Source organism: Phyllostomus discolor, chromosome 5 (assembly GCF_004126475.2).
Source record: "Phyllostomus discolor isolate MPI-MPIP mPhyDis1 chromosome 5, mPhyDis1.pri.v3, whole genome shotgun sequence".
NCBI classification, from domain to species: domain Eukaryota; kingdom Metazoa; phylum Chordata; class Mammalia; order Chiroptera; family Phyllostomidae; genus Phyllostomus; species Phyllostomus discolor.
In genome coordinates this window covers 20,202,349-20,229,684 of record NC_040907.2, presented here as the reverse complement: position 1 = coordinate 20,229,684, position 27,336 = coordinate 20,202,349, and the positions used below count along the sequence as shown (strand labels likewise).

General features: G+C 53.1%; 2 protein-coding genes across 9 annotated transcripts in view; both read left to right on the top strand.

Annotated features, from left to right (window-relative positions):
• Positions 1-3,302, top strand: part of COL16A1 (collagen type XVI alpha 1 chain) — a 50,104-nt gene extending 46,802 nt beyond the window's left edge. For all 8 annotated transcript variants that reach the window (XM_036025681.1, XM_036025680.1, XM_036025676.1 and 5 more), the window contains 5 exons: positions 505-693; positions 1,030-1,096; positions 1,819-1,995; positions 2,172-2,249; positions 2,979-3,302. In XM_036025681.1, coding sequence (XP_035881574.1) covers positions 505-693; positions 1,030-1,096; positions 1,819-1,995; positions 2,172-2,249; positions 2,979-3,181 — 714 coding nt within the window. In that variant the 3' untranslated portion in view covers positions 3,182-3,302. The remainder of the gene's footprint in view (positions 1-504; positions 694-1,029; positions 1,097-1,818; positions 1,996-2,171; positions 2,250-2,978) is intronic.
• A 7,518-nt stretch (positions 3,303-10,820) lies between these two features.
• On the top strand, positions 10,821-26,921 carry PEF1 (penta-EF-hand domain containing 1). Its single transcript, XM_028513669.2, has 5 exons — positions 10,821-10,959; positions 19,276-19,552; positions 23,578-23,733; positions 24,219-24,362; positions 25,900-26,921. The coding sequence occupies exons 1-5, from the start codon at positions 10,936-10,938 to the stop codon at positions 26,127-26,129; spliced, it is 831 nt and encodes a 276-aa protein (XP_028369470.1). The 5' UTR covers positions 10,821-10,935; the 3' UTR covers positions 26,130-26,921.
• The last annotated feature ends 415 nt before the right edge of the window (positions 26,922-27,336 follow it).

Here is a 27,336-nt window from a genome sequence, read left to right as displayed (position 1 = left end):
CAACTATAGTTGAACAACAATAAAAAAAGAGAGAAAAAAATTGGAAAAAAAAAAACAAAAACAAAACCAGGAACATTTCAGCTGGGTAGGGTAGTGCACTGGGTCCGGAGGAGGGGAAGGGCATCCAGGCGGGGAGGACTGAGAGGGTACGGCCCAATCCAAGCAGTGTAACCTCTGACGTGTGGAGTGAGACGGGAGAAGAGGTGGTCGGGACCGCATCGTGAATGGTCTCCAATGCATGGCCCAAGAGTTAGGCCTTCATTCGGGGAGAAGTTGGGAACTGTCAGAATTTCTAAGCAGAGAGTAACGCCAGCAGAGCTGTCTTCTTCCACAGAGACTGTCCTGGCAGTGAGGTGGGCAACCCGTCAGGATGCCGGGGCCGCAGCCCAGAGGGAGATGCTGGGGGCCTGGCTGCAGGCTGGAGAGAGGGGCAGATGCTGAGGCATCACGGGGGAGACTTGACAGTACTTGGCAGTGCTGGACTGTGACTTCCTGTCCTTGCAGGGCGATCCAGGACCTTCAGGACAGAAGGGCCAGGCAGGAGAGAAAGGAAGAGCTGGCATGCCTGGTGGGCCTGGCAAGAGTGGCCCCATGGGGCCTGTTGGGCCACCAGGTCCTGCAGGAGAGAGAGGCCATCCTGGATCTCCAGGGCCTACAGGGAACCCCGGATTGCCCGGGGCTCCTGGCTCCATGGTAAGGGGAGGCTGGCAGCCACGGACACTGTCTGGACATGCAGGGCGGGGCATGGACTGTTTTGGAGCCTCTTGCTGCCATTCTGCAGGAAAGAGCATGATTCCCATACGAGTGGCTCTTACTATATGTGAGAGGGTGCAGGGGTCAGGACCCTCTCCCCAGAAATACACCGATGCACAAAATGGTTTGGACCATTCCCGGGGCGGCGGTTAAGATTAAGTATCTGTGGGTGGCTCCTGGGACCTTTGTTTCCCTCCCGTCCTTTATTTCCATTAAAGTTATTCCCAGGGGAGGTTGGGAAGTGTAATTGAGGCAGGCTTTCTTCTCTATCCTCAGGGAGACATGGTGAATTACGATGAAATCAAGAGATTCATCAGACAAGAGATCATTAAAATGTTTGATGGTAATTGGCGGCTGCTGGGTGGCACCGGGTGCTGCTTGCCCTTCCAGCTGCTTCTCCGCCCTGTCCTGGCCTCCTTTTCCTTCAGGCTCAATGTCCTACCCCCTCTCCTCCCATCCTACCCCCACCTTTCAGGCACATGTTCAGTAAGACTTCAGATGTTTCTTGTCACCTGCTCTGTGCAGAGATAAAATGGTTCCCTCCTGCCCTCCCCAAGCCCCCACTGGAGCAAAGGAGACAGACAAGAAAACTGACATCAAATGAGTCTGCATGAAGTGAGCTCTAAATAGTAGGGCGAGCAGCAACCGTAAGACGGCTGCTGCGGTTTCATTTGAAGCTCACTTTCCTGTTCGTGTGCCGGTCCAGCACTGACATGCTAGGGCCTGGGGGAAGCAGGCACCCTGTCCATAGGGGGCTGGACGTCGTGATGGGGAGCAGGCCTCAGGTGTCCAGCCAGGAGCCTGGACTCGCATCTGAAGCCAGCGGTGAACCAATGGAAGGTGCTGGAGAAAAGAGCCACTGTAATTAGATCTGCGCTTCAGAAGGGTCACCGTGGAGGCCAGGGCACGGGAGGCCCCTTGGATCAACCCCCATGGTCCTGGCTCTGACCAGGTCCCTCTGAAGAAAGGCTGCTCTGGACTCCATGCTGACCGCCTTTCTGCATCATCTGTGGTCATTGCGAGTCCCCAGGGTGCCCTCTGACCCGTCCCTGTCTTTTCTTGCAGAGAGGATGGCTTACTACACCTCCAGGATTCAGTTCCCTGTGGAGGTGGCGGCAGCTCCCGGACGACCAGGGCCCCCAGGGAAGGATGGTGCTCCCGGCCGGCCAGGCGCTCCAGGGTCACCTGGGCTCCCTGGGCAGATTGGCAGGGAAGGACGGCAGGGCCTGCCGGGAATGAGAGGTAAACCTGCCCTCCAGCTCCCGAAGCGCACACGTGGTTCTTCGGGGCACACGTGAGCACTGTACGAGGCTGGCTGTGCACACATTTGTGCACGTGTATGTGTTTCTAATAATCCGAGTGGGTGTGCCATTTTTCTCTCAGGAATAGGACTTCTTATTTTATTTCTCTTGTCCTAGGATTGCCTGGTACCAAAGGTGAGAAGGGAGACGCTGGTGTTGGCATCGCAGGAGAAAATGGCCTCCCCGGCCCCCCAGGTAGGAAGAGCCAGCATTTAAGACCATGAATCTAGAGCAGCTGAGACCTCCTTTGTTTGTGCTCCTTGCACAACACCGTTGTGTGGACCCTCAAATACCTACAGGCTGATCAGCCGACGTTTACAGTAAAGTGACTGTGCAAGACAGTCCGCTAGGGCATGTGTGTGAGGAGTGAAAGACCCAGTGCCGGCCCTCAAGTCCTAAACTGGGCTAGCCTGACGCAGTGGGATAGAGCCGGATGCCATGGGGCCAGGGACTGTGAGTCCAAGTCCTGCTTGGCATCTCGCCGGCTGTACGACCTTGACCAGGTCACTTAACCCAGGCTATGTGGCCTGGAAGGGAATGACCGATGCCTGCTGGCCTGGCTCTGAGACCTAGTTCACCACTTGCGCCACATGCGCCACCTCGCTGAGCCTGTGTCCTCACGTACAAAGTGGGATGACAGTGTCATCGTCACGGAGCTGTGGTGCAGATTCAATGGATGATGCATACAAAGCACTCGGCCGTGTGCTGGGCTCAGTCAAGCCAGCCAGTAGTTCTGTTATTGTTAATTAGTGTAAGCTCTGTTATTGTTAAATTAATGTAAGGGTCTGATCGCATCTTCATGAGGACATGTTGTGACCCGAGAAGCATTTATCACATGTGAGGTATTTTTGACCATGACCATGATTTCTGCTTTCCTTAAGTCTGGATCTCCTGATTCTCCTTTTCTGGCTCTTCCCGCCCTAGGTCCTCAGGGTCCCCCGGGGTATGGCAAGATGGGCGCAACCGGACCGATGGGCCAACAAGGCATTCCTGGCATCCCTGGACCCCCGGGCCCCACGGGCCCGCCGGGCAAGGCTGGCCAGTGCAGCCCGGCGGACTGCTTCGGGGCCATGCCCATGGAGCAGCAGTACCCGCCCATGAAAAACATGAAGGGCCCTTTCGGCTGAAATCACCGTCTCCGGCAGATGAAGGACTCCTTTGGGAACAAATGTGATGGGTTGTGAATGTTTCGTTTTTTAATTGCTATTAATATTTTTTTATCAATAAATAAAAAACCAAAACTCTGTAGTCCCAGTTCCAGTGGGGTTTCTCTGATGCCGCCCCCGATCTCCCTCCCTGTCGTCCTCCTTTGTCATGTGGTCCCAGGGTCCAAAAGGGCATCCCCCCTCATGGTCTGCGGTCAAGTGGGGGAGCTGTGGGATGCTGCTGTATCCAGTGTGCCCAGCTCAGCTCTCCAGCTGCTTCTGAGCTGTCCCTTGTCCTCTGGACCCTGTGTCCTGTCCTTCCCAGCACACTTCTCAGAGTTGGAGAAGGGGCGTCATGGAGCCTGTCCCTGCAGTGAGCCAAAAGCGGGTTTGAAGGCCCTGCTCATAAAGGCCCTTTTTAGTTGCTTTCCTGGAGAAAACAGTGTTTGGTACGCCACCTACTCTTTCCACTCTTTCCATTTCTTGAGTGTGACCCAAAGCTAACCCAGGCTGCACCCTGGGAAACGCCACCCAGCGCTGAGGTGTGTTCACCCTCCCGGCAGCACCTCCCAGCACTCAGTGTCTCCTCGCTGCTCCAGTAATTCTGTGATTAAAAAGCCCATAAAAATAGAGGAAGGAGAGGCTCCAGCCCCTGGTCTGGGCAACAAGGGAGTGCTTCTCTGGGAAGTGAGACAGAGCCTCCTGCCTGGATGGACTCACGGCCCTGCCGCCAGCTCTCCTGGACTGCAGATGGCAGCTTTTGTTACTGTTATTCTGACAGGTTTCTGGGCTTTCGGAAACAGGTTGCATCCGCACCAAAGGGTCGTTAGGCAAGCCCTGATTGGATCTAAAAATCTAAGTTTAGATCGGATCAAAGGGTCCTCAGAGCCTACTGGAGTTCCGGCGATCTCGCTCCTGTCTCTTCAGTATGTAAAAAGGCTAGGAAGGAGAAAAAGTAAGTCGAATACTACTGAAACATTCCATCCCAAGTTTCCCTTTCTCTACTCGTCAGATCCCTGTTCTGACGGGCTGGCAGCCCTGTGAGAAAGCAACAGGGCACGTCCAGAGGGACTTCCAAAAAAAGTCTTTTTACTGGCCCCAGCTTTTTGGAAGGCTTATCCAAATTGGATAAACTTCAAAGGGATCCCAGAGCAGGCTCAGAAGTACACCCGGGGTCCAGATTCTTATCCAAATTGCTCAAAGCCTTCAAACTGTCAGATCTCTCCAGAGCTGGTGTTTCCAGCAGTTCTGAAAATTCCCTTCTCCAGCCCTGGCTGGTGTGGCTCAGCAGATTGAGTGCCAGTCTGCGAACCAAAGGGTCGCTGGTTTGATTCCCAGCCAGGGCACAAGCCTGGGTTGCAGGCCAGGTCCTCACTGCGGGGTGTGCGAGAGGCAACCACACATTGATGTTTCTCTTTCTCCTTCTCTTCCCCTCTCTCTAAAAATAAATAAATAAAATCTCTTTAAAAAGATTCCCTTCTCTAGTTTGGCCCCAAATAGTAGGAGACCCGCCTGTGGGTGGCTTTTCAGAAACTTTGCCCTATTATTTTTTCCTGCCGGGAGCAGAGGAGTGCCGTGGCGGGGGGAATGAAATAGGGCCGGCTCCCGAGCGTGCCCGCGTGTCTCGTGTGATGTTTTTAGGGTATAGGAGGAGTCCATTCCCATTTTCTCTCTCCTGGGCAGTTCTTAGTTAACCCTGGTTCTAACATAAGATGTTAAAAAGCAAACCCATCACCTCGGCACTGAAGTAGCAGCCAGTGTTGGACCGTGGATGAGGGCAGATGTTGAAGTGCCCCCTTGGACAGCCTGCTGCCCTCTCTCGGCCCCTTCTGTGAAGTGCTAACTGGTGATGAGCCGCATGACAAGGAGCCCGTTGGCACCGGTAGAAAGAAAGAAAGAGGCAAGGACCAGCTGCCGGTCGGGCAGGCTGGCTTTGAAGGCCACAGGGGAAAGTCGCCATGAGGAAACATTTGAAGACCACTCGGGCACCGATCCTTGCAGGGTAAGTGATCCTTTCTTCCCCTTTGTTCTTGAGTCAAATTCACACCACCCTTAGGACACTTGGTGACAGGCTAGGTTTAAGCTTTCATGATTAGAGTTCTCATCTTCCTGGAGTTTGAAATTGCTGTATTTTTTTGGACCATGAAGAACCAGATGGAAAGTTGAAAAACAGAATTTATAGTCTCTTCTGTTACCATAGTCAGAAAAAAAAAATCCGGGCATTTTGCTCATAAGTTCAGGAACCGAGTAAGCTGAAGAGAAAGGAAGGAGGGGCGCATGCCTTTCACGCCTTCCGGAGCAGCTTTCTCGCATTCCTGCCCCTGTTAGTCTTTTGTCTCCATTTCTCAGTGTGTTTCAGGCTTTTAAGGCAACACACAGATCACCGAGATTGGCCAAGTCTCACTGGATGAGTCCATTTCCTCTCTCTATTTTGTGCCAGGAGCTGTCTAGGGATTCAGAGGCAAACTAGACAGATATGGTCCCTGCTCCCGCAGTGTCTGTGGGGAGAGCAGACAGTTAAACAAGCAATTACAATGAAGTGGGAGATGATGGGGCAGCGGCAGGCAGCAGGGGAGCACCGAGCTGAGGGACCGAACTGCGTCTAGACAGAGATCGATGTAGGCAGAGGGGGACGCGTGCCGAGGTCCAGACACGACTGAGCACAGTGCACCGAGTGGTGAGAGGCAGGGCGGTGTGGCTGGAATGTGGAGAGGGAGCAGGGAGACGTGGTAAGCGAGCTTGCGCTGCGAGGGTGTGTCGAATCAGATTTGCCTAAGGTGGAGTCCACGGATGGCGGTGCGAAGAATGGACTGAGAAACCCGTGCTCTGTGGGATGGAGAAAGGCTGCTGCCTATTCATTCTGCAGGGGAAAATCCCAAAACGTGATGCCTTCTGGGATTTAAATCTTCCTTTTTGTCACACTCTCTCATCTGCAGAATTTAACAGAATCCATTTAGACTCTTCACACATGGTGTGTTAACAGACTAAGTCTTTTTGTTGTTCTGAGTAGTTTATGGGAATAAATTACGTTATCAGTGCACTCTCCACATGATTCCAGAACGGAAGGGCAGTATGGCCAGGATGCCACGTCTGCTGTCCTCCTTTTTCTGTCAGTTCAAGGGAAAGCTGCAGATAATCACCCTCTCATCCACCGCATCGAATTGGAATTTAAATTTCGAACTGGCTGTAGTCGGAATCAAAGAGAATTAATTCCATAATAATTAGGTGAGTGTCAGTCTTCCTTCTCAGTAAGCAATACTGGAGCTCGGTGCTGAGCCAGGACGCCTGTGGGGAGGGATGTGTCCCCGGGGAGGAGATATTTTCCAGTGGCCGGGCCTTCCATTGCTATGCTCTGCCTCACCTCTAACGGGTCAACCACAGGGCTTCCATGCACTCAGGAAAGTGCTCTGTGCTCTGACAAAGGGCTGGAATCCAAGTGTTCTTCTTGGGCTCGGAGCTGAAACAATAACAGGAACCGCCCCACCCTCCTCTGTCTAATTCAGGTAGTTGAGGTTTTGGAAATGAGTTGATTGTTTTTCAGTGTTTGGAAGATTCTGATCTCCTTTTTATCCATCTGTCTCCAAAATAAACACACCTGGGCCTGCTGCAGGTCCTCAGAGGCACGGCCCTGGACTTGGCTTTGGCTGGTTTCTGACAGCCCGAGAGATGGCTTGGATGGCTTTGCACCCAGACAGCACAGGCGTCCAACAGACCATTTTCTCCTCAGAGCCCTTTGCTGGGCAGAAGGAGCTCAGGCATGAAATTCTCTTAGGAGTTTAATCCTCTGCACCCAGACAGAGCTTGGCAAGTGATGGGAACTCGGTAGGTTAACATGCTTGCAGAATACAATGAGCATGTATCACATTCCGCCAGTTGTCACTATTCTCTCTGCCGGCAAATGTCCCTTGACCTTTAGCCCAGACTGCAGGACTTCTTCCTTTCTGAGATTTTGAGTTCGATTCCACCTATTTTTTTTGGACTGGGAGGGGGCTGCGTTACAAAGGGAAAGAAGACAGGACCTACAAAATACTAAGTGCTGAGCAGTTAAAAGATTGTGGACTGGGTTCAAATCCCTACTTCTCCATTTATCTTTTCGGTAGCAGAAAAATCACTTAGCCTCTTCTCATTATAAATGGGTCAGAGTATCTTAAAAGATTGTGGTGAAAATGAAACAACGCATTGTATGTACCACAAAATCTGGTACCTAGTAGCATTCAATACAGAATAGAATTACTACTACTACAACTACTACTAACATTTATCGAATTCATGGCAGGTGCTGTTCTAGGTACCGGGGATAGAGAAGTGAAGAAGAAAAGGACAGTCCTACAATCGACACATAAACTTTAAAGAGAACAATTCGAATAGTGACAACTATGCAAAAAAAAAGAGACACAATGCTGTGATGGATGACAAGAATGAAGGCAGCAAGCAGTGCTACTTTAGATGTGGTGTTAAGGAATGTTCCCACAAGGAGGTGATAATCTGAACCACCAGTGAAGAGTCAAGGGAAGAACGTTCCAGACAGAAGAGCTAATCCAAAAATCTGGAGGTGGGAATGATCTCGGTATGTTCCAGGGGTGAAGACCAGGCCAGCACGGCGGGAGAGAACTGAGGCCAGCAATGGCAGGAAGTGTGGCTGGAGACGTAGACAGGTGGTAGAAGGCCGTGAAGTTCATAAGGGTGTGCTTACATGTTATCATAAGAGTTATGGACAACCTCTGGAGGGGTTTAATCCCAGGAATAACATGATATCATTTACATTTAAGACAATCACTCTGGCTGCTCTTTGAAGTACAGAGTGTGGGGGCCCTGGCCATATGGTTCAGTTGGTTGGAGCATCATTCCATACACCAAAAGGTTGCAGGTTAAATCCCTGGTCAGGGCATGTACAGGAGGCAACTAATCCATGTTTCTCCCACACTGATGTTTCTCTCTCTCTCTCCTCTCCCATTCTTTTCTCTCTAAAATCAATAAACACATCCTCGGGCGAGGATTTTTTTAAAAAAAGAATAGAGTGTGGGGAAAGAGTGAAAGCAGAGAGGCTGTGGTCAGGAGGCTATTGTAATGATCCAGGCCACAGACGATGGTATCTTTGACTAGGTTGATCTTGAAAACGGGAAAAAGAGCAGATGTGAGTCTATTTTTGAACCCAAGCAAATGGAGGTGGAATAGTATGTGGAGACACAAAGGCCACGCAAGAATGCTCGTTGGCTTTTTTGGCCTGAGAGACTGGGTGGATTTTCTGAGATGAAGGAGAAGAATGGGTTTGGGGGAAAATACCAAAGAGAACTCATGCAAGGCCAGCTGGAATGTAGCAGCAACAGTACCAAGGACAAAGGGAGGCAGGCAAGAGAGAGGCTAACTCAGGAGCTAACTCTGGGGGGAATGTGAGAGGATGGACAACGGGATCGGAACTGAGCTGTGAAGCGCTGGCAATGGAAGGGATGCTGGTCCGCTGACAGGAGTGGTTTGAGCAAAGGTCTGGACAAAAGCAGGTGCAGTAAACTCCTTTGTCAAATCTCCACATATTTGTTTCTGACAGCTGGGGAAACCGAGGCTCAGAGAGGTTAAATAACTTACCCAAGGTCATCCAGTTAGAAAGTGGTATAATCAATAGTCCACTCCAAAGCAAGAGTGCTGCACGGTGAGACTGGTCCCAGGAGTACAAGAGTGGAAGAGAGACAGGCCCGTAAGATGTTAGATAGGAGAGGCGAGGCTGGGCCAAACTGTGAAGGGCTTGGAGTGCCAGAAGGGAGAGGGTGGGCTTATGTTGCAGTTGGAGAGGAGGCTGTCCAGCCGGCAAGCAGCATGATCAGCACTGTGATTCTGGCAAGTGCCTGGCTAGATAGATGGGCTGGAATGGGTAACGCCTCGTAACACTATTCACTTGATTTATTTTTTAAAAAATGCAGTGTCAGGCACTGGGTCAGGTACTGAGGATATAATGACAAGCAAACCCAGACACAATCTGTGCCCATATGGAAGAATTTAACAAATTAATCAGATAAGTGTGCCAACAAGTGTAGAGCCTGAACCATCAAGTGGCAATTTAGTACACGACTATGAAGTCACTTAGTAACCAGGATCTGACCTACTTTGGGGACTAATCAAGACTTCCCTGCTGAGAACTGGACATCCATTTGTGAACACTGAAAAAAAAAAAAAAAAAGACACCTACTAGGAAGGGTTCCTGGCAGCTAACTGGGATCAAATAAAAAAGTAGAGCTTAGGCCCTGGCTGGGTCACTCAGTTGGTTAGAGCATTGTCCCAATACGCCAAGGTTGCATGTTCAATCCCCAGTCAAGGCACATACAAGAATCAACCTATGAATGCATAAATAAGTGGAACAACAAATTGATGTATTTCTCTCTCTCCCCATCCCCTCCTCCCCCTCTCAAACCAATAAAAAAATAAAGGCAGGCAGAAGCTAGCAGCCTTTTTTGCACTATCTCATGCAAACTTCACTTCCCAGAAACACCTGCACTAAATTGCCTCTGTCCTCTAAGCTAGCCCTCACAAAGGTTTCCTGGAATCCCACTTCAACCAATAAGATTGAGGGTTTCCCCATCCAATCAAAACTGTGCAGCTCTGACCAATCAGAGGAATTCTCTTCTGACCACTCAGGACAGTGCCTTTTGGGCCAATCACACTGCAATGATTTGGAGCCCTCATTTGCATGAGGACAGACCTATCAGGGACCAGGGAGGAGGTGGAGACCTCTGTCCATATGAGCCAGCTCTTCTCTGGCTTTGGAAGCACATCTTCCCTTCCCATTTCAGAGTGAAAGTTATGTCCCCCCTAGTTGAAATGAAACACCAAACACTACGTCTTGGGAGAGCAGCATGAGGCAAACTGGTACAGAACAAAGCGGACCAGTGTAGTGCACAGCACACCATCCAGGAGCAGAACAGAGCTGTCCAACTAGAGAGGGGCTTGGCCCCAGAGCTGTTCTGCAGCTCTACAGTTCTCACAGCCATGAATAAAATGTCCCCCTTCCCTGCACCCCAAATTGGGAATTCTTGTTGGCAGTGAATTGGTACCAATGGCCACCGGTTGACATACTAACCCCAATTGTAGGCCACACTCTGCCTCTCTCATACTGAAATAGGGTAAACCACTGCCTCTTTAGAACTCGTTTCCCTACTTAGGAAAAAAGAGGCTCCGTATAATCTAATTTTCCTCTCCCACTATGCCAGTTTGGAATTTTCCTCTCTGAAGACCACAGATCCCATTCCAAAGCTACTAATTGGAACACGGTGCCTTGACATCAGAGCGAAGTACTTCAGCCATTGCCTTCTTCCTTTCCAGGCGGCCTCGGTCAGTTCCTAGTTGTCATCGTAACCCCCTGCGTACACCTCCCGGCGGAAACTTGGAGCGAAGACAGCAACTAGGCCACTGTCACGTGTCCCACTTGCCAGGTTAAAACATGGCCACCGCCGCAACAGCTCACCCAAGGGCTTCACTAAATCCCCAGACCTGACCACTCTGGGGCCCACTATAACGTAGGAAAGGGAGGAGCGAACAAAACTTCCGGAAACCCCCATCCGACCCTTAGCCCCTCCCCTTTCCGGGAGGTACCGGCCACCTTCCTAACGTCACTTCCGTCAATCCCCGCGTCCAGGATTGACAGACACGGTATTCAATCAAAAGCGGGGCTGTCCCCAGGCCCAGGCGGGGGCGGGTTTGAAACCGGGAAGCCCGGCCCTTCGCCGCTGGGTGACGTCAGAGTCGCCATGGCCAGCTATCCCTACGGGCAGGTGAGTATGTGAGGGGCGGGCGAATCCATGCAGTGTCCTCGGCAAGCCCAGGTCCAGAACCTCGGCTTTGCTTTCTCTCTGCGTTCTCCCTATCCCTCCGGCGCTGAGGCTGGCTTCCGCGGGGTCTCGGGCGAGTGAGAAGGGAAAAGGGGTGGTCGGTCGCGCCCGTCTCACGTCACCCAGGACTAAACGTCTGGGAGGTCGCGTCGCGCCCCCTTTGACGTTGCGCACGCAAGGTTTTGGGGATCTCTGACCCCACAGACTCAGGTCGGGTTTGGCTTGGGCCGCATGCATTTGCAAGGCTCCCGCAGGACCCCGGGGTGGAGTCATCAGCGCCAACACAAGGTTTACAGCCTCGGTCCTCCGGTATCATTGGGGGCGTCGGATAAAAACAGACTCATGACGTACTGCTTGGAAATAATCAAGAGAATCTTTGGTTTTAGCTGGCCCCACCAGTGAGCTTGACTGCGTAGTCCAACACTTCCATTTCATATGTAGGAAAAGAGAAACCCAGAGAAGACACAGGATTTGAAATCACCAGGCAGTTAGGCAGCAGACCCCAGAGCTGTCAGCAAATGCTGCTTCTCCACTTGCCGACCCATTTTGTTCCAGCCAAGAACACCACCGCAAGGTGGTTCTGTGGCCAGACTCTTTCGTTGGATGGTGGAATGATTGAGTGATTAAGTACAGTTTGGAGTCAGAGGAAGGTTCACACCTCGGCCTCATCACCTAAATAGTTGTGAACCTTTGAGTCAGGTATTTTGCCTTTCTGAACCGAAGTAAAACGGTCAAATAAAAGGGACTGCCTGATAGAGCTGTTCTGAAGAGCAACGAAGTGATGCCTGTAAGCCATTCGGTACTACTCAGAATGTGACAGGCATAACCTTGTAGTATTTTGATTTTCATTAGACTCCTAGAAGGTCAGAGTTGGGAGAGCCCTCCAAATAGTCCCTTCATTTTAACAGGAGGAAACTGAACCCAGAGAGAGCTCCCGAGTTACCCAAGATCACACTAATTCAGGAGATAAAACCCACGCGAGAAAAATTGTTGAACAAGATCATATGGGATGTTACAAAGTGCTTCGTGGAATGTAGTTAACATGCCAAAAGATGGGGCAAGAACCCTTGGAGGGAGTGCAGCCCTGTACAGTTTTGAGGCACAGTATTTGGACCTCCATTATGTCAATCACGAAGGCCCTGCAGACATGCCATCAGGGAGTATTACCCCCAGTTTAAGACTGAGGAAACAGCCCAAAGAGGTTAAAGTGGCTTGCCCAAAGCCATCCGTAGTGAGCGAGAGGATGAGGCCAGGGCTAGAATTTAAACACCTTCCATTGCATACTTAGAGGTAGGAAAGGGAGAGGCCACCGTCGGCTGGGGTTAAGAGGAAGCATAACCTAGCAGTGTTGCCCAAGCTCCGTTCCAGTCTCTGAGTCTTGTGAAATATCGACAGGTATTGCTAATGGAGGAGGATTCTGCTGTTAAATAAGTTTGGAGAATACTCTGTGAAATAGAGCTGAATAAACTCACCAAGGGGCACCTCAGAATTTTTAATTTGTTAATATACATTGTAAATATGCCAGAAAGGGATAGGTTGTGCAGTATTTCTTAAACTGATTTAACTATAGGACCTCCCTCCCCCCACTCCATCCCCCCCTTTTTTTTATGTCTTGTCAATTTTTTGGTAACACTAATATTCCTGAGAAGCAGAGTTTCTGTAAACATTGCCACAGTGCATTGTTTCTCAGTGGATGGTCTGCATCAGAATTACCTTGGAGCTTGTTAAACAGGCACATGTGGGGGTTCCGCCTTAGACCTGCTCTGCACCTGGGAAGAGTTCTACATTTTAATGAGCTTCTGGAGGCAATTTGTATGCGTCCTAGAAGAAGTGACATAGAAATCAAGAGCCTGCACTTCCGGATTAGACAGAATGAGGCTAGAATCCTAATCCTGCTACTTAGGTGTATGTCCTTGGACAGATTATCTAAGGGCTGGGTGCCTCCGTTTCCTGCTTGTTGAAAGAGAGGACTGATACTTCATAGGGCTAACAGGAGGATGAAATACGATAAGACCTGTGAGGAGCTTGGCACGATGCTAGTGCATAGTGTGTGCCAGTGCGAGGTGGCCTGGCTCTTGCTGCTGCAACCGCTCTTGTCATGCAGTGCCACTTGGACTTCTGCTCAGGGAAATGTTGCAAAGGGGCACAGAGAGAAATGTGTCTGGAGTAGGAGAAATGCTTTCATTCCCCCCTCATACCCTTGTCTCGTTCAGCTCTTGGCCCATGATGCCCCAAGAAAGGAAACACATTGTTTTAAAGCATCCAAGGGCTTAGCAGTTACCTTCCTACACCTATTACAGAGCCCTGGAGGATTCCAGCTTATTGTTAGGAGTCCAAACTGTTAATTTTCTACTGCCTCTGGCCCCAGGGCTCTCGAGCACGTGCTGGGTGTGGCGGTAATAAAACTCAGGTGCCCTTTGATCCTGTGGGGGAGCCAGCCTGATGTGTTTCAGTGCTTAAGAGCTGTCTCTGAGGCCAGAGAGATTTGGCTTCAAATTCCTGCTCTGCCATTTCCTTGCAGAAATTTCTTAGAAAGTCTGAGGCTCAGTTTCCCCTTCTGTAAAATGGGGTTGTAAGGGTACCTAACTCAAGAGTTACTGTAAAGGTTAAATGAGATGGTCCATGTAAAGTGCTTGCTATGATGTATTGGCCTATAGTAAGTATCCAAGTGGCAGAGTGAAACGGACGTGTACATTGCAGGGTCAGTGCAGTGAGCGGTAAATGGGAGTAAGTGTAAGGTACACACACCTGACTCAGTCTCAGGGGGAGGAAGGTTTCCTGAAGGAGGTGGCATTTAAGCCCCAAATGGAATCTTCAGTAGGATGTATCTGGGTGGAGAAAGGCATGGTGTTCCAGGGGAGGGACTAGTGTGCGCACAGGCCTGAAGGAGATCAGTCCACGTGCTGTGAAGAGGAGGGAAGGGGAAACAAATGAGACGAGATAGGTAAGCAAGGATCGGATGCTTTTCTGAAGAGTGTGGACTACATCCTAAGGGCAGTGAGGGAACTGCTGCCGAGGTGTCTTCCACCTGCACTTTGGAGCCATCACCACAGGGTGCTGGGAGAACGGGTCGAAGTGGAGTGACTGGAGGCAGGGAGCGCCCTTGCAGAGCTACTGAGCTACTCTAGGTGAGAGGACGGTGACCCGGCGAAAGTGGTTTGAGAAGCACTGGGGAGGCAGAGGTGAGAACACTTGGTGCTTCATCGAGGTATCTGTCAGAGGGGAGGAAAGAGGAGGTTCCCATTCACTGAGATGGGGACGCAGAGAGGCATAGATTTGGGGGGGAGGCCCAGGAGGTGTTGGATGCGTGGGTCTGCAGCTCAGGTGAGGTGAAGCTGGAGGGAAGGGTGGCACCTCTGGAGTGTCCGCACAGACATGGTCATTGAAATCCTGGGATAGCTCTTGGCGCACTTGTTATTTGCTGCCAATTTCTGGCCTTTAATATTTTAGGAGACTCTGCTGGTGAACGTCCCAGCCACTCCTCTGTCTTGTGATTGTTTAACCTCTTGGAATGGGCGCTAGTCCCCACCCCCACGCCCCCACGCCCCAGCAGGCACTTGAGGAGCAGCTCTGGAGCACAGGCTGTCTCGGCAATGCAGTCTGCTCTCTTCCCCAGCAGGACTTGGCGGGGACCAACCTTTGACCCCTCCAAGACTCTCAGGGGTTTTGGAGGTAGAAGAATGAGTCCTCAGAGCCAGAAGAACATATAGGACTTTCTGAGTAGATTACTTGGGGTGGGTGAAACTCCCCACCACTTGGAGGAATACAGAGATTCCAGAGATTCCAAACTGACTGAGAGGTTAGGCTGTAGGGCCTTTGGGGTCTCTCACAATACTGCAGCTTTCAGATTGGGCTCTAGGAGCAGAGGTGAGGAAAGGATAAGATTCTTCTGAGTCTCCCTGGTGACTGGGCCTGGAGCCTCAGAACGAGCACTAATCCAGCCCTCCCCCTTCTCCCCGCTCTGCTGTAGAAATCCATCACACTTGACAGATATATTTAGGACAATCCTGGTACCACACAAGGTAGCCACCCACTCATTTACAGAGCAAACCCACAGGAGAGAGCAGTGTGGTGGAGCCGTGCAGACCCTGATTTGAATCCCACCTCACCTCTTCCAGCGGTGTCACCATAGGCACAGTGTTAAAACTCTCTGCACCTTCAGTTTCCCATCTGTGAAATGGGGACGACGCATTACGGGATGGAGGGTCAGTGAGAGCAGGTTGAACCAGAAGCATTTAGCAGAGCCCGGATAAAATGTTAACTGCCCCTCTCCCCCCCGCACCCCAGTGTTTCTGTAATGCTTTGGAAACCAGGGTTACTGAACTCATCTCTTTTTTTTTCCCTTTTGTCATCCTGTGTTTATCAGTATAAAATTCTCTTGGAAAAGCTCTCAGAAAGGTTGGCAGCAGGGAGTAGTATAAAAGAACCTCCGTCAGGGGCTCAGGTTTTCGTTTCTGAGTCAGACCTTTACTGACAACTCGGCGGCCCTGGGACTGTCTTCCCCAGCCCGGACTCGGCCCGCTGGGTGGCCCCACTCCCTTCCTATTCTGGTGCAGCTAGAAACCTGCGTCATTCCAAACATTTCCCTTTCCTCACTCCTCCTCCCTCCAGCTCTTCCCTAACCTAATTAGTTGCCAAGTCATGTCTAGTCTGTCTCTGAAATAGCTTCAGAATTCATCCTGTTTTCTGCAGCTCCAAGTCTGCTGTCTGGCTCGGGCCCTGCTTGCCCGGCACCTAGCCTGCTGCCGCCTCCCCTAGCTCATCCCTCCACGCCGCTGCCGGTTAATTCTCCGAACATGTTCCTCCCCTATTGGAAACCCTTCTATGGCGCTCTGTTTCCTCCAGCATCGAGCCCAAACTCTTTAGAGTGGTATTCATTTGTTCAGATATTTATGGAGGCTTGCAGGTGCCAGGCACTGCGCAGGACCCTGGGGTATCGTGATGAATGAGCCCAGTGTCTGCCCCCGGGGAGCTCACTGCTGCGCGGAGGAGACCACGGACAGACACTGTATAAGACGCCAGTAACTCACCAGCCAACTGAAGTGCAGCAGCAGAGGTGCCTGGACAAGGAGGGTGTGAAGAGTCTGCCTTTCTGAGTTCTTGCCCCTGCCCCCTTCCTTTCACTGTATTCCTTCCCCACTCCATGCTTGCTCATAGGTCCGTGCCTTTGTCTCTCTCCTCCCTTCTGTCTGGAATGTCCTTCTCTGCCTTCCTTTTAGAGAAGGCCCTCGCATCCTTCACTGCCAACTCCAGTAGCACCCCTGCCTCCTCCAGGAAGCCTTCCTTGACCCACTTCATACATTTATTCATGTTACTGCTTATTTCTCATTCAGTAAGCAGAACAAGTTTCTCTGCCCATGCCTCCTTAATCTGACCTGGCGGCACTGATCAGACTGCACCGTCGTCATCTGTGGGCTCCTCGAGGACAGATCCTGCTTAGTTTTGTGCCCCCAAGCCTAGCACAGAGCCCAGCACAAGGTTTCGGAGCAAACCTTGTCGCTCCGAAAGGTTTGCCTAGTGAAGTCTTTTAACAGGCGTGTACCTCAGTTTCTCTATGTGAAAATGGGCCCACTGCTTTCTTTCTTCTGTAGAGGATCATTGGCAGGATGCTGCCAGTAGTGTGTGTGTGTGTGTGTGTGAAAGTGCTCTGTAAACTACACACGGGTCGTCATTAGTGTGGGACGGAGAGGAAAGGGTTGGTTGCTGCCGGGCTGCACCAGGCCCCTAGGCCTTGATAGGGAAGGTCAGGCTGGTGCACCTTCCTTGTTGGCCTGGGGGCATTTCCCAGGGTGCCCTAGGCCGGATGCACTTTATGGCTTTGTTCACAGGGCTTATTGTGGGGCAGCTGCTTCCTGGCTCCGTGTTCAGCCTGCTCTTTGTGCCCAGACTCTCCTCTGCAGAGTCCCCACCCCCCCTTCTGCCCCGCAGCACCGGAATCCGTTCCCTAGCGCTTAAGGGAAGAATGCCGGAGCAGGCAGCAGTGGGGTCACCAGACTGGGGTGTGGGTGCAGAGTGATCCAGCTCTGCCTCTGCCTCCAACTCACAGTGCCACGTGGCAAGTTCCTTCCCCTTTCTTGGCCTTGATGTCCCCATCTGTAAGCTGAAGGGGTTCAGTTAGGTGACTGGCGTGCTGAGCACCTTTCCATTACACCTCTCCAGTTCCCTTGGTTATCTTTGTCATTCAGGTCTCAGCCCAAATGCTGCTTTCTTATGGGAACCCTCCCTGATTTCACGCCATCTCCTTTGTGACCCCGTGGCACGTGGCTTAGGCGTCCATTGTAAACACCTGTTTCCTTGCGCTGGCTTGTTAGGTGTTACAGAGTAGCTCCGTACCTCTCCTGTTAACTGTGAGCTCCTTCAGAACTTTTCCCTCTCCTGAAGTGCCCCCTCCATGCCCCCCACCCAGCTTTCCTGGCCCAGGACTTTTCTGATAATAATAATACAATAACAGTGGCTGCTATGATTTATTGATCATTTCCTTTATGCCAGACACTGTTGTAAGAACTTTTTTTTTCTTATGGTAATGGTTTTCAAACTGTCTTTTGGGCCAGTGACCATTCTGCAGAGCTTCCTCACAGTCTAGCAAGGGAGGGGTCCCTCGCAGTCAGGGCTCTGGACCCCCCACTTTGCTTCAGCCAGAGCAACTTACTTGCATCAGTTTTTAAAATCTTGCTTTGTCAAAAGATTCTTCAGCTCAAAATTAAACCAACAAAATTCTGCTGTGTTTATTTGTTATAATCTGCAACTCATTGAGAAAGGGATTGTTATATTTTACTTGCAAAGCAACAAGGTCAGAGAGATTAAGCCGTTGGCCTATGGTCATGAACTCAGCTGGTGAGAGCAGAGTTTTGAATTGAGATTTGCCTGTGACTTCATTGCCCGGGAGGGGGTCTGGCTACAGTCTTAGCCCTGGCCGCTTCCAGGGTGGAAGAGCTCCCATGATGCTGCGTGGGGAAGGCGGAGGGTCTGCTTCGGTCCTCCCCCAGAAGCCTCCCGTCCTTAAGCAAGCAGACCCCCATTAGACAAAGTGTGAGTTTGTCCTCAGCCCTGAGGACCACTGTCCCAGAAACTGTCAGACACAATAAAAGGAGAAAGTCTAGGTTCTCAATGGCTAGTCCATTGGTGTGCCTTGCAGGCTGATGTAGAACTTGGCTAGGTGTTACCCTCCTCACAGTCCTCAGGGCCGGGCTCAGCTGCTCTCCGTGCCCTTGAGCTCAGCCTGTCTACAGGTGGGTTGGAGCTGTGGTCTGCCAGGCCCTTTGCTGGCCATTTAAGGAGTTGGAGCCGAACACTCTGAGCCCCAGGGATCCCTGGCTAGAAGCGTGAGAACACGGACAAGAGAGGGAATGCTCCCCCACCCCCCGCCACCCCCATATGCCCTAATGTACAAATGGCCTGGGCTTAGCAGCCAGGAGACCTGGGTTCTGGCCCCAGCCCCTCCACTGTCTGTGTATGGTTTTCCTAGACTTGAGTTTCTGCTCCATAGAAGAGTGCTGTGATTAATAGTGTCTATCAAGTCCTTACTCTGTGCCAAGATCTGTTTCTAAGTGCTTCATGCGACTGGTGTCATTCCTTTCACACACCAGCCTGGGAGGTAGGCAGGCTGAGAGAGGGTAAGTCCTTAGACCAGTTAGTAAGTGGCAGAACCTGAACTTGAACTGATCTTTTTGTCTCTTAACCATTGTACTTCGCTGCCTTAGGAATAGGGTCTAGCCTGACTGTCCCACAGAGGATGGGGAAGTGTTTTTGCATCAGGAGTAGAGTAGGGTGAGGGGCACGCTAAGGATGACTCCATGCAGTGGACACATCGTCTGTGACAAAAGAGGGTCACTTCTGTACTGTGGATTTACAGATAGGGATGGGGTACCACGGGGTGAGGATTGGAATTCTGTTTGATTCGTTGGCCTATTCATTCGTACAATAAATGTTTACTGAGCATCCATTTCTCACTGGGGGCTGGGGATAAAATGGCAAACCAGACATGATCGCAGCCCTTGGGGAGCCCCCTTGGGGTGCAGGGAAGGGGAGTCGGGAGGGTAGGGTTCCAGCCTTGACTGTAGGTCATTGGCGTTACGACCTTGAGTAGGTTGTATCTCTAGAAACCTGGGGCTCCCCATCTGAGTAATGGGGCCATGGTTCCAGCCTTGCCTGTAGGAGCAGCTGAACGAATGACGGTGGCCATGTTTATAGCTGTCAGGTGCCGTACTGTGACTACTTTCTGGCCTTACCATTCTGACTGGTATTTTGCTCTTCTTGCAGGGCTGCCCGGGAGCTGGAGGACAAGCACCTGGAGCTCCTCCGGGTAGCTACTACCCTGGTGGAGGGCAGTATGGCAGCGGGGTACCCCCTGGTGGTGGTTATGGAGGAGGTCCTGCCCCTGGAGGGCCTTATGGACACCCCAACCCTGGAGGGCTCCCCTCTGGAGCTCCAGGAGGACCATATGGTGGTATGGCCCCAGGGGGCCCCTACGGTCAGCCGCCTCCAAATTCCTATGGTGCCCAGCATCCTGGGCCTTATGGACAGGGACCTCCTCCAGGTAAGTAGGGTTTGGGGTTGCAGGTGCCTCTGACCTTGTTCTGAGTTACCCAGGGCCCATTCTTGCCCTTCCTGTGGGTGGATGTGTGGGCAGCCTGGCCTCTGACACCTTAGCATCTCGCTTCTGCCTTCAGCTTCCATCGGCGGAATGGAAGTCTGCTCGTTAGCTTTGCGGTGGTAACAACAGCCCCACAGTCTCTTTGGCTCACAACCACAAACGTTTATTTCTGTTGCCTGCTCACAGTTATTTAGTCTTGCTTACATGCCGACAGCTATGGTTTTGGCTGCTGAGGTTCTGCTCCACATGTCTTTTCTTGCCTGATCCAGGCTGGAGGAATAGCCCCTATTTGAGATAAGTGTGTTCTTGCGGCAGGGGGAAAAAAAAGAGCAGGAGACCCAGCAGGAAGGAATGCGTGACGCCTCTTAAAGCTTCTGCTTTCAATTACTTTGTATCTCTGCCACTCACATGCTATTGGCCAAACCACATCCCTTGGTCCAGCCTCATGCCAATAGGATGGGGATGGATGCTCCTCGCCTGGAGGGGCCCTGCAGGCCGCTGGTCAGGGGACAGATGTACAGTGCCCTCACGGGGAAGGCGGTGGAGGTGCAGGCATAGTTCGGCAAGTAATGGCAGGTAATGACGCAGTCCATCGTGGGGGGGAGTCCCATTTCTGTGTGAGGGAGACTGATTATATGCGTAGAAAAGCAAGATAGTGTAGTTGTTAAAAGCTGGGGCTTTTGAGATCAGACTACCTACTGAACAGACCAGATTATTTTACCTTTTTAAGTCTTGGTGTTTGCATCTGTAAAAATCGTGACTGTCTCTCCCAAGCTGGTTAGTCGGGATGAAATAAAAATAAGAACATGAAGGTAAATGTGAAAATAGTGCCTGGCACAAGGGAAGGGCTTAATAAACAATATTCTGTGAGAGGACTCATACTGGGGCATTCTTAGCAAAGAGGTGTTCCGCATTTATTGCAACAGCAGATGCTGTGAAAGATGCTGAGGCAGGCAGGATGAGGGGATGAGCTTGGGGCGGGGTAAACAGCAGAGATCCCAAAGGTTGGGTACTGGACAAGATGGGGGAGGTTGGGGGCAGGGCTTGGTGATTCAGGGCAGGCAGAGACCCCTGCGTGAGGGCTCAGTGAAGAGTTCTGAGTGTCTCAGACGGGGGTCAGGGAAGGTGAGTGCCCAGTCCCCTGCTTCCTCCCGGATTCATTCAGGCAGCCTCTTAGACGCTGTGCTGTTCCCGGGAGACCGAGCCAGCAGGAGAGCAGCCTGGAACCGCTCTGGTGCACCTGACGGGCCTCCAGGGAATGGTGCTGTAGCATCTTAGCTAGACACCCAGGCGGGAGGCTCCGAGGGAGATGTGCAATTAAGGGGGGGCGGGGGTTCTAAACACCGTGAGCAGTGGCATTTATCTTGTCAGAGCCCAGAGCTTCTGGCTGTTTGCTTTCAGCTCAGCAGCTTCATGCTGGATTTCCTTATCCTTTTAAAATCTTGTCTCTGAGCCTACAGGAGGTCTTTGCAAGGAAAGGAGCCCCTGGCTGTGAGGCTTATTCCTCCGGGGCCTGAGGCCAGAGATAATCTCTGGGGCCGCAGAGGAAACAGAGCTGTGCCTCAGGCTCTTAGCTGCTCACCCTCTGTAGCTTTCCCTCACCTGGCACCTTGGCCTCCTCTCCTGGGCAGCTGGTGGCCTCCTGGAGCAGTGCTTCTTAAAGCATGAGCCATGTGTCACCTGCATTGGTCACCTGAAGCCCCACGTCAGCCCCACTGAATCCAGGATCTAAGGTGGGAGCACCACTGCTCCGTAAGACAGGTTTGACCCGGAAAGGTGCCCACTGCCCACAGGAGATGCCCTAAGGGCACCCCAAACCCAAAGGGCCTTTCCAGCCTCCTCACCTGAATTGCTTCTTCCTCCCGGCAACCCAAGACCCCTCAGAGCACTCGGAACACCCTCGGTGTCCCTGCCACGTGCCTGCTCTGCTCCGTGTCACCACTCTGTCGTACTCTGCAGAAACGGGACCGCACATGTTGCAGGCCCTTTGCTAAAGCTCCCTTTCGCTGCTACTTCATTTAGTCGTCACAACCACCCTGGGAAGTGGGTCCATTTTAGAAATGGGGGGATTAGCATTCAGAAGATGAAACAATTTCTCTAAAGTCACACAGGCTAGTAAGGGTCGGAGCTCTTCGCTTCCAGAGCCGGAGGGGCTGTGGCCCTCACTTCCCCATGGCAGAGCTGCTCTTTCAGAAAGGATGGTGGCGTCTGCCTGGTCCCCCACTCAAGGCGGTCAGATGGTCCCTCGGTCAGCAGAGCCCCTGGCCTCACCGTTGGGGCAGGGCGGGACGGCGGTTTCTGGCTCCACAGCTGTCCCCGTGGCTGTCCCGATACTGCCCGTGCGGAGGAGCCCTGTCTGTGGCCAGCTGAGTAGGTTTAGCAGTGCCCTGTAACCCTGGCTTTTTCCTAAGACAGTCGGCGCTTCCCCGCACTCACCTGCCAGCCTTTCCCTGCACTCCGGCTCACTCTGCACGTCCCTCCAAGTGATGACCCTTTCCTCTGTCCACTGCCACATGCACACAGAGCTGTTTGGGCCGCAGCCGCGCTAACAACCAGCAGTTACAGAGTGCTTAAATTTCGGCAGGTGCTGATTTAAGGGTTTTTGCACATCTTCACAATTGATGAAGTAGATGCTGTTGTGTCCTCATTTTATAAATAAGAGAACTGATATATAGAGAATTTAAATAACCAGGGCTGGGACTCGAACTGAGGCCACCCTCCCATGAATCGAACACCTTCCCTTTCTGTGTCTGGCCTGTGCCCGCCCCTGGGGACTCAGAGGTGAGTTAGGCTCCTGCCCACAGGTGGCTCCAAGTCTAACCTGGACGGCGGTTTAAAGACATGGAGTGAGCAGGGCCGCAAAAGAGAACGAGCAGAAGGAGAGGGCAAGAAGGCCTTTCCGGGGACAGGGAAGTAGGCAGGCTCTATGGAAGGAACTGCCTTTCGTTTGGGTGTTGAAGGGTGCAAGGAAGCGCATGCTGGACAGGGGTGGAGGCGGAGGGAGCAGGGCGAGTAGAGGCCCAGGGGGGGAAGGTGCAGGTGCCAGTGAGAGCAAGCGGGACGCTTCATCTGGGCTGGGCCAGAGGAGGGAGGACGACAGTGGGGACAGAGTGGGAGAGGTCGGCAGGAGCAGACCCCATTTGGGAGCCCCTGGAGTGCCATTTTAAGGATGCTGGACTTTATTTTATAGGCAGTGGGAGCCTTTGGAGGGTTTTGAGTTGAGGTGGGGCAAATTGGTGGGGACAGAGTTGCATTTTATGAAGATCACTCAAAGCAGGTGAAGGGTGGCAAGAGTGGCTGTACGGACGGTGTGACTAGGCCGTTTGGTTTGTTACAACAGTGCAGGTGACAGGTGCGTGAACCCAGGCAGGTGCAGGAGGAACCAGAGGGGAGGAGGTACCTGAGTGCGAACTGACAGACTTGGGCAGCTCTCTGGACGTGTGGGATGAGATGTCTCCAGGGGCAGATGGGGGCACCGGTCGCACACCAGAGGTGATGGGGAAGGAAGAGAGGTGGAGCTCTGTGGTCGCCGGCCCTCTGGCAGCTCCTGACAGACTGTCTGCTCTCCTGGGTGCCAGGGCCGTGTGCCCCCGTTCCCACCTCTGGGCTCCCTGCTGCTGGGACTTCTAAATACTTGTGTCCGGGCTGTGCGTGTTAGGTGCCCAGCAAACATTTTTGGGTCTCCAGTCTGTGAGAAAGAGATAATCCCTCTGCTCAGAGAGTTCTTAATCAGCTGGACAGGTCCTTGTTCCTCAGAAACTGCAAACCCAGTAGAGAGGTGACTGGAGCCCTGCAGGGAGAGCCGGTGGATTCCGAGTGGAGGGCGACCGAACCCCCGGAGTGTGCACGGAAGGTCCTCTTCCATCGGAGGCAGGGTGTTGGGTGGTGGGAGACGGGGGTGGGTTCGTGAGACTGTGGGCAGGGCCAGCCCGTAGTCAGGGCGGCACTTGGACTGGCCCTTCCTGCAGGTGGCGCCCCACCCAATGTGGACCCCGAGGCTTACTCCTGGTTCCAGTCAGTGGACTCCGATCACAGCGGCTACATCTCCATCAAGGAGCTGAAGCAGGCCCTGGTCAACTCCAACTGGTCCTCGTTCAACGACGAGACGTGCCTCATGATGATAAGTGAGTACTGCGGGGCTGGGGGCAGGGCCCCCTGAGGGCTGACAGCAGGCCGGTGGGCGACCATTCTGGGGGAAAATCTTTTGGCCAGGGAGGATTTCAGCCAGGGGTCTGGGTTCAAGGTGAGATCTAGACTGAGAGCTCTTCTCCCGAGATCCTTTCCCAAGTTCTAGTTCCTGCGGAGTCGCAGGCCAACTCCATTTCCCATTCTGCAGGATGGGACTGCATGCTCCGGGAGGAGACAGCGGGGGTGGGGGGGGTCACCTGCCAAGCCCACAGAGAAGATGCAGTTCTGGAAAGGGGGGCAGGGAGGGGGCTGGTGTGGCACTCGATGAGGGTATGTCTCGGGTATGGGCCTGCGGGCTGTGGGCCTGTGGAGTCTCCTGCTCCATGAGCCTGGGGAGAAGGGCTGCCTCCACGGAGAAGGGCTACCTGAGGACCCTTGGCCCACAGTCCTGAAGCCTGCCCTCCTTTCCTTTCTCCCCAAGACATGTTTGACAAGACCAGGTCAGGCCGCATCGACGTCTATGGTTTCTCAGCCCTGTGGAAGTTCATCCAGCAGTGGAAGAACCTCTTCCAGCAGTACGACCGAGACCGCTCGGGCTCCATCAGCTACACAGAGCTGCAGCAAGGTGAGGGCCGTGGCAGGGACGCGGTGCACAGAGTGTCTCTCGACTCCCTAAGGGAGAGCAAGGGCTCTTCTCCCACCTCTGACCACCAAATGCCAGTGGCACTGCAAAACGCTGCCCATAGGACAGGCCTGCTGCCCGCCCCTTCTGGGCCCTGGCTGGGGCTTTGAACCAAGACCCCGGGCAAGGGGACACCTGGGTCCAGGACCAGGGTGGGACTCCCGGTGCTGGGAGCCCTGGCAGTGCTGGGTGAGACAGGCCGGGCCCGCGGGGAGCCTCAGGGATGAAAATGTCGTAGCCCAGGGTCTGGGGGACTCTTTTTGCTCTGGTTTCTAGCATGCAGAATGGAAAGAGCCCCATACAGGGGCTCAGAAAGATGGCCTCTGTTACTGTCTCTGCCAGAAGGGAGTGCCCTCCCGACGCTGGGACCCAGACCACTCTAAGTATGGCAGACCGGGAGGGGGACCTGAGGCCTCGGTCCCAGGTCTGCCTCCAGCTCTGACTGTGGAGGATGGGTGGTGAGTGGGGTCATGAGATCCTGACACGGAGCTTTGCCACCTGGGAGGGAGATGGTTCCCCAGCAAACCCAGCCCCTTGTCCAGGCCGTGGATTGGGGGATATTATCACAACAAAACTAATACTTAATGAATACTGGCTGTGTGCCAGCCACTGTAGTAAGACTTCTAATGTGTCACATCATTCATTCTCCCTGCTTGATAGATACTATTTATTATTCATTCCCCCCCCCCCAGCCCCTGCTTAGATGAAGGGTTCCTTGCGATTGTCCTTTTATGGATGAGAAAGCCGAGGCTTGATCTACGTAACATGTCCTCAGGGCACCCAGCACAGGGGGAAATGAGACGAGGCTAGGCTGGTGGATTATTTGGGAGGGAGGAAGGAAGCCTCTCGGGGCGGGACATCGGTGGTGGCACGTAGGCTGTAACCTTGGAACTGCCTGGCAGCCCCGCCCGGGGAGATGAGGATGATTTCACGTATTGGAGCAACACTTACCGAGTGCCTGGTGCGTGCCAGGCACTGTGCCAAGGGCCGTGCGTGATCTTTCGTCCTTACCGAATCCCCCAGGTAGGTATGGTTCCCACTTAGCAGTGATAAGTCAGAGGATGAGCGAGCTGCCGCAGCTCGCCGAGGGGCTGTGCTGACTCCAGAGCAGGCCTCCGGACCCCTGTGCCAGGCTGCCTCCGCTGTCCGCTCCGGTCAGGGTGCTCAGTGGGGCTCAGACTTCTCTCCGTGATGCAGGCGAGTCAGGTGAGCGTGGGCGGCCCGGTGTCCTTCTGGGGCCCCTGCCTGAACAGGCAGTGAGGGAGATTTGGAGAAAGAGGGATGAGGCCCTCCCACCCAGAGGAGCATCCAGACAGAGCCCTGTTGCACTGTGCCACCCTGCACAGGCCCTTGGGACTTCTGTCCCCTGCCTGCTTCGGTGTCACTCCCCCAAAGTCCCCTGAAGTGCTGTGCTCTGTGGAGCTGGCCGACGGCAGTGCTCATGACAGGTTTGTGTCTGCTCTGTGTGCTTCCTCTCCAGCTCTGTCCCAGATGGGCTACAACCTGAGCCCGCAGTTCACCCAGCTCCTGGTCTCCCGCTACTGCCCGCGCTCCGCCAATCCCGCCATGCAGCTGGACCGCTTCATCCAGGTGTGCACGCAGCTGCAGGTGCTGACCGAGGCCTTCCGGGAGAAGGACACAGCCGTGCAGGGCAACATCCGGCTCAGCTTCGAGGACTTTGTTACCATGACAGCTTCTCGGCTGCTATGACCCAGCAGGTGTAGAAAGTGGGCTGCTCCAGGGGACCTCCCCTGGCTCTTCAGAGTGGGAGGAGCCCGTGGGCCTCTCGTTTTTTCCTGCCCCTCGTAGAAAAAGATTCTCCCTTGCCTGACGCAGCACTGCTCCCCAAAGAGGACTGTGTCACAGCCACCAAATAGTGGGGTCTTGGGCCAAGGCTACCCAGGTAGGGTCCTGACCTAGGAGAGGACTGGAAATTAAATGTCCTTACAGCCCTGAGCATTTAAGTGGCACAGCCTTGGTACAGGAGATGCCACTTGTTGTAACAGAGTTTGTCCAAGTAAATTGGCCAGGCTCCAGCCTCTGGCTTTCTCCCCGGTGCCCTGACGCCAGCGGTAGGTGTCCCTCGGCCTCTTATCATTAGCAGCTGTGTGCCCTCTCCCACGCTGTCCTGTCAGAGGAAGCCAGTCTCTTCAGCGTGGACTCTGACCAGGAATGAAAGAGATTTGCCCAAGGGACCAGCTGCCTGGACTCCACCCCCCAGGCCCACAAGTCTGTGCGGGTTACCTTTTAGCTGCCGGGGGCTGTCCTGCTCAGGGAGCTTGGGCGGTCTGTTCTCTGGGCATCGTGGGCCAGGCTCCTGTGCTCTGCGGCTGGGACCCTCACCACCCACCATGCTCCGCCTGGCTGCAGTGCCCAGGGCACAGATGCCACCTCCCACTGCCAATGCCTTTCTTGTCTTTTTTTTTTTTTTCATTCGGGGCCAAAAGTTCAGTGAAACTGTAAGCTTCAATAAAAGGATAAAATTCTGTCCCATATTCTCCACTCTGCCTTCCCAGCTACAGGCTTATATGCTCATCCATTCAGTTGCCCATTTATTCTTTCATTCAGCAAATGTGTAAGTGCATACTATGTGCCACGCCATGCGGAAAGAAGCCGCCAAGGGGGGGATAGGGGGACATGAGGCTGCTGTCATTTACTAGGGGGAAGTTGGAAGGTGGGGGGCTGGGCTCAGCCCGAGGACCTGACTGTGTGTTTTATAACAGCTTTAGGGGTGGCATCCTGGGCCGGAAGCAGCCATCCCAGAAGTCTGGCCTTTCCCTAATCTCAGGCCCTAGTTCTGCCGTCCGGACGAGCTGCACGGCTTTCCCCCCACTGTCAGCAAGCACGGACCCTGCCCGCCTGCTGCTGTTCGGCCAGCGTGGTAGCCAGTCCACTCTGCGTGTCTCGCGAGCTGACA

What these genes read in the sequence shown, in the direction of transcription:
- PEF1 (XM_028513669.2), top strand. Translation starts at nt 10,936, where the DNA reads ATGGCCAGCTATCCCTACGGGCAG. An exon ending in CCAGCTATCCCTACGGGCAG is followed by an intron (nt 10,960 to 19,275) that starts GTGAGTATGTGA and finishes CTCTTCTTGCAG; the next exon opens with GGCTGCCCGGGAGCTGGAGG. An exon ending in GACGTGCCTCATGATGATAA is followed by an intron (nt 23,734 to 24,218) that starts GTGAGTACTGCG and finishes TTTCTCCCCAAG; the next exon opens with ACATGTTTGACAAGACCAGG.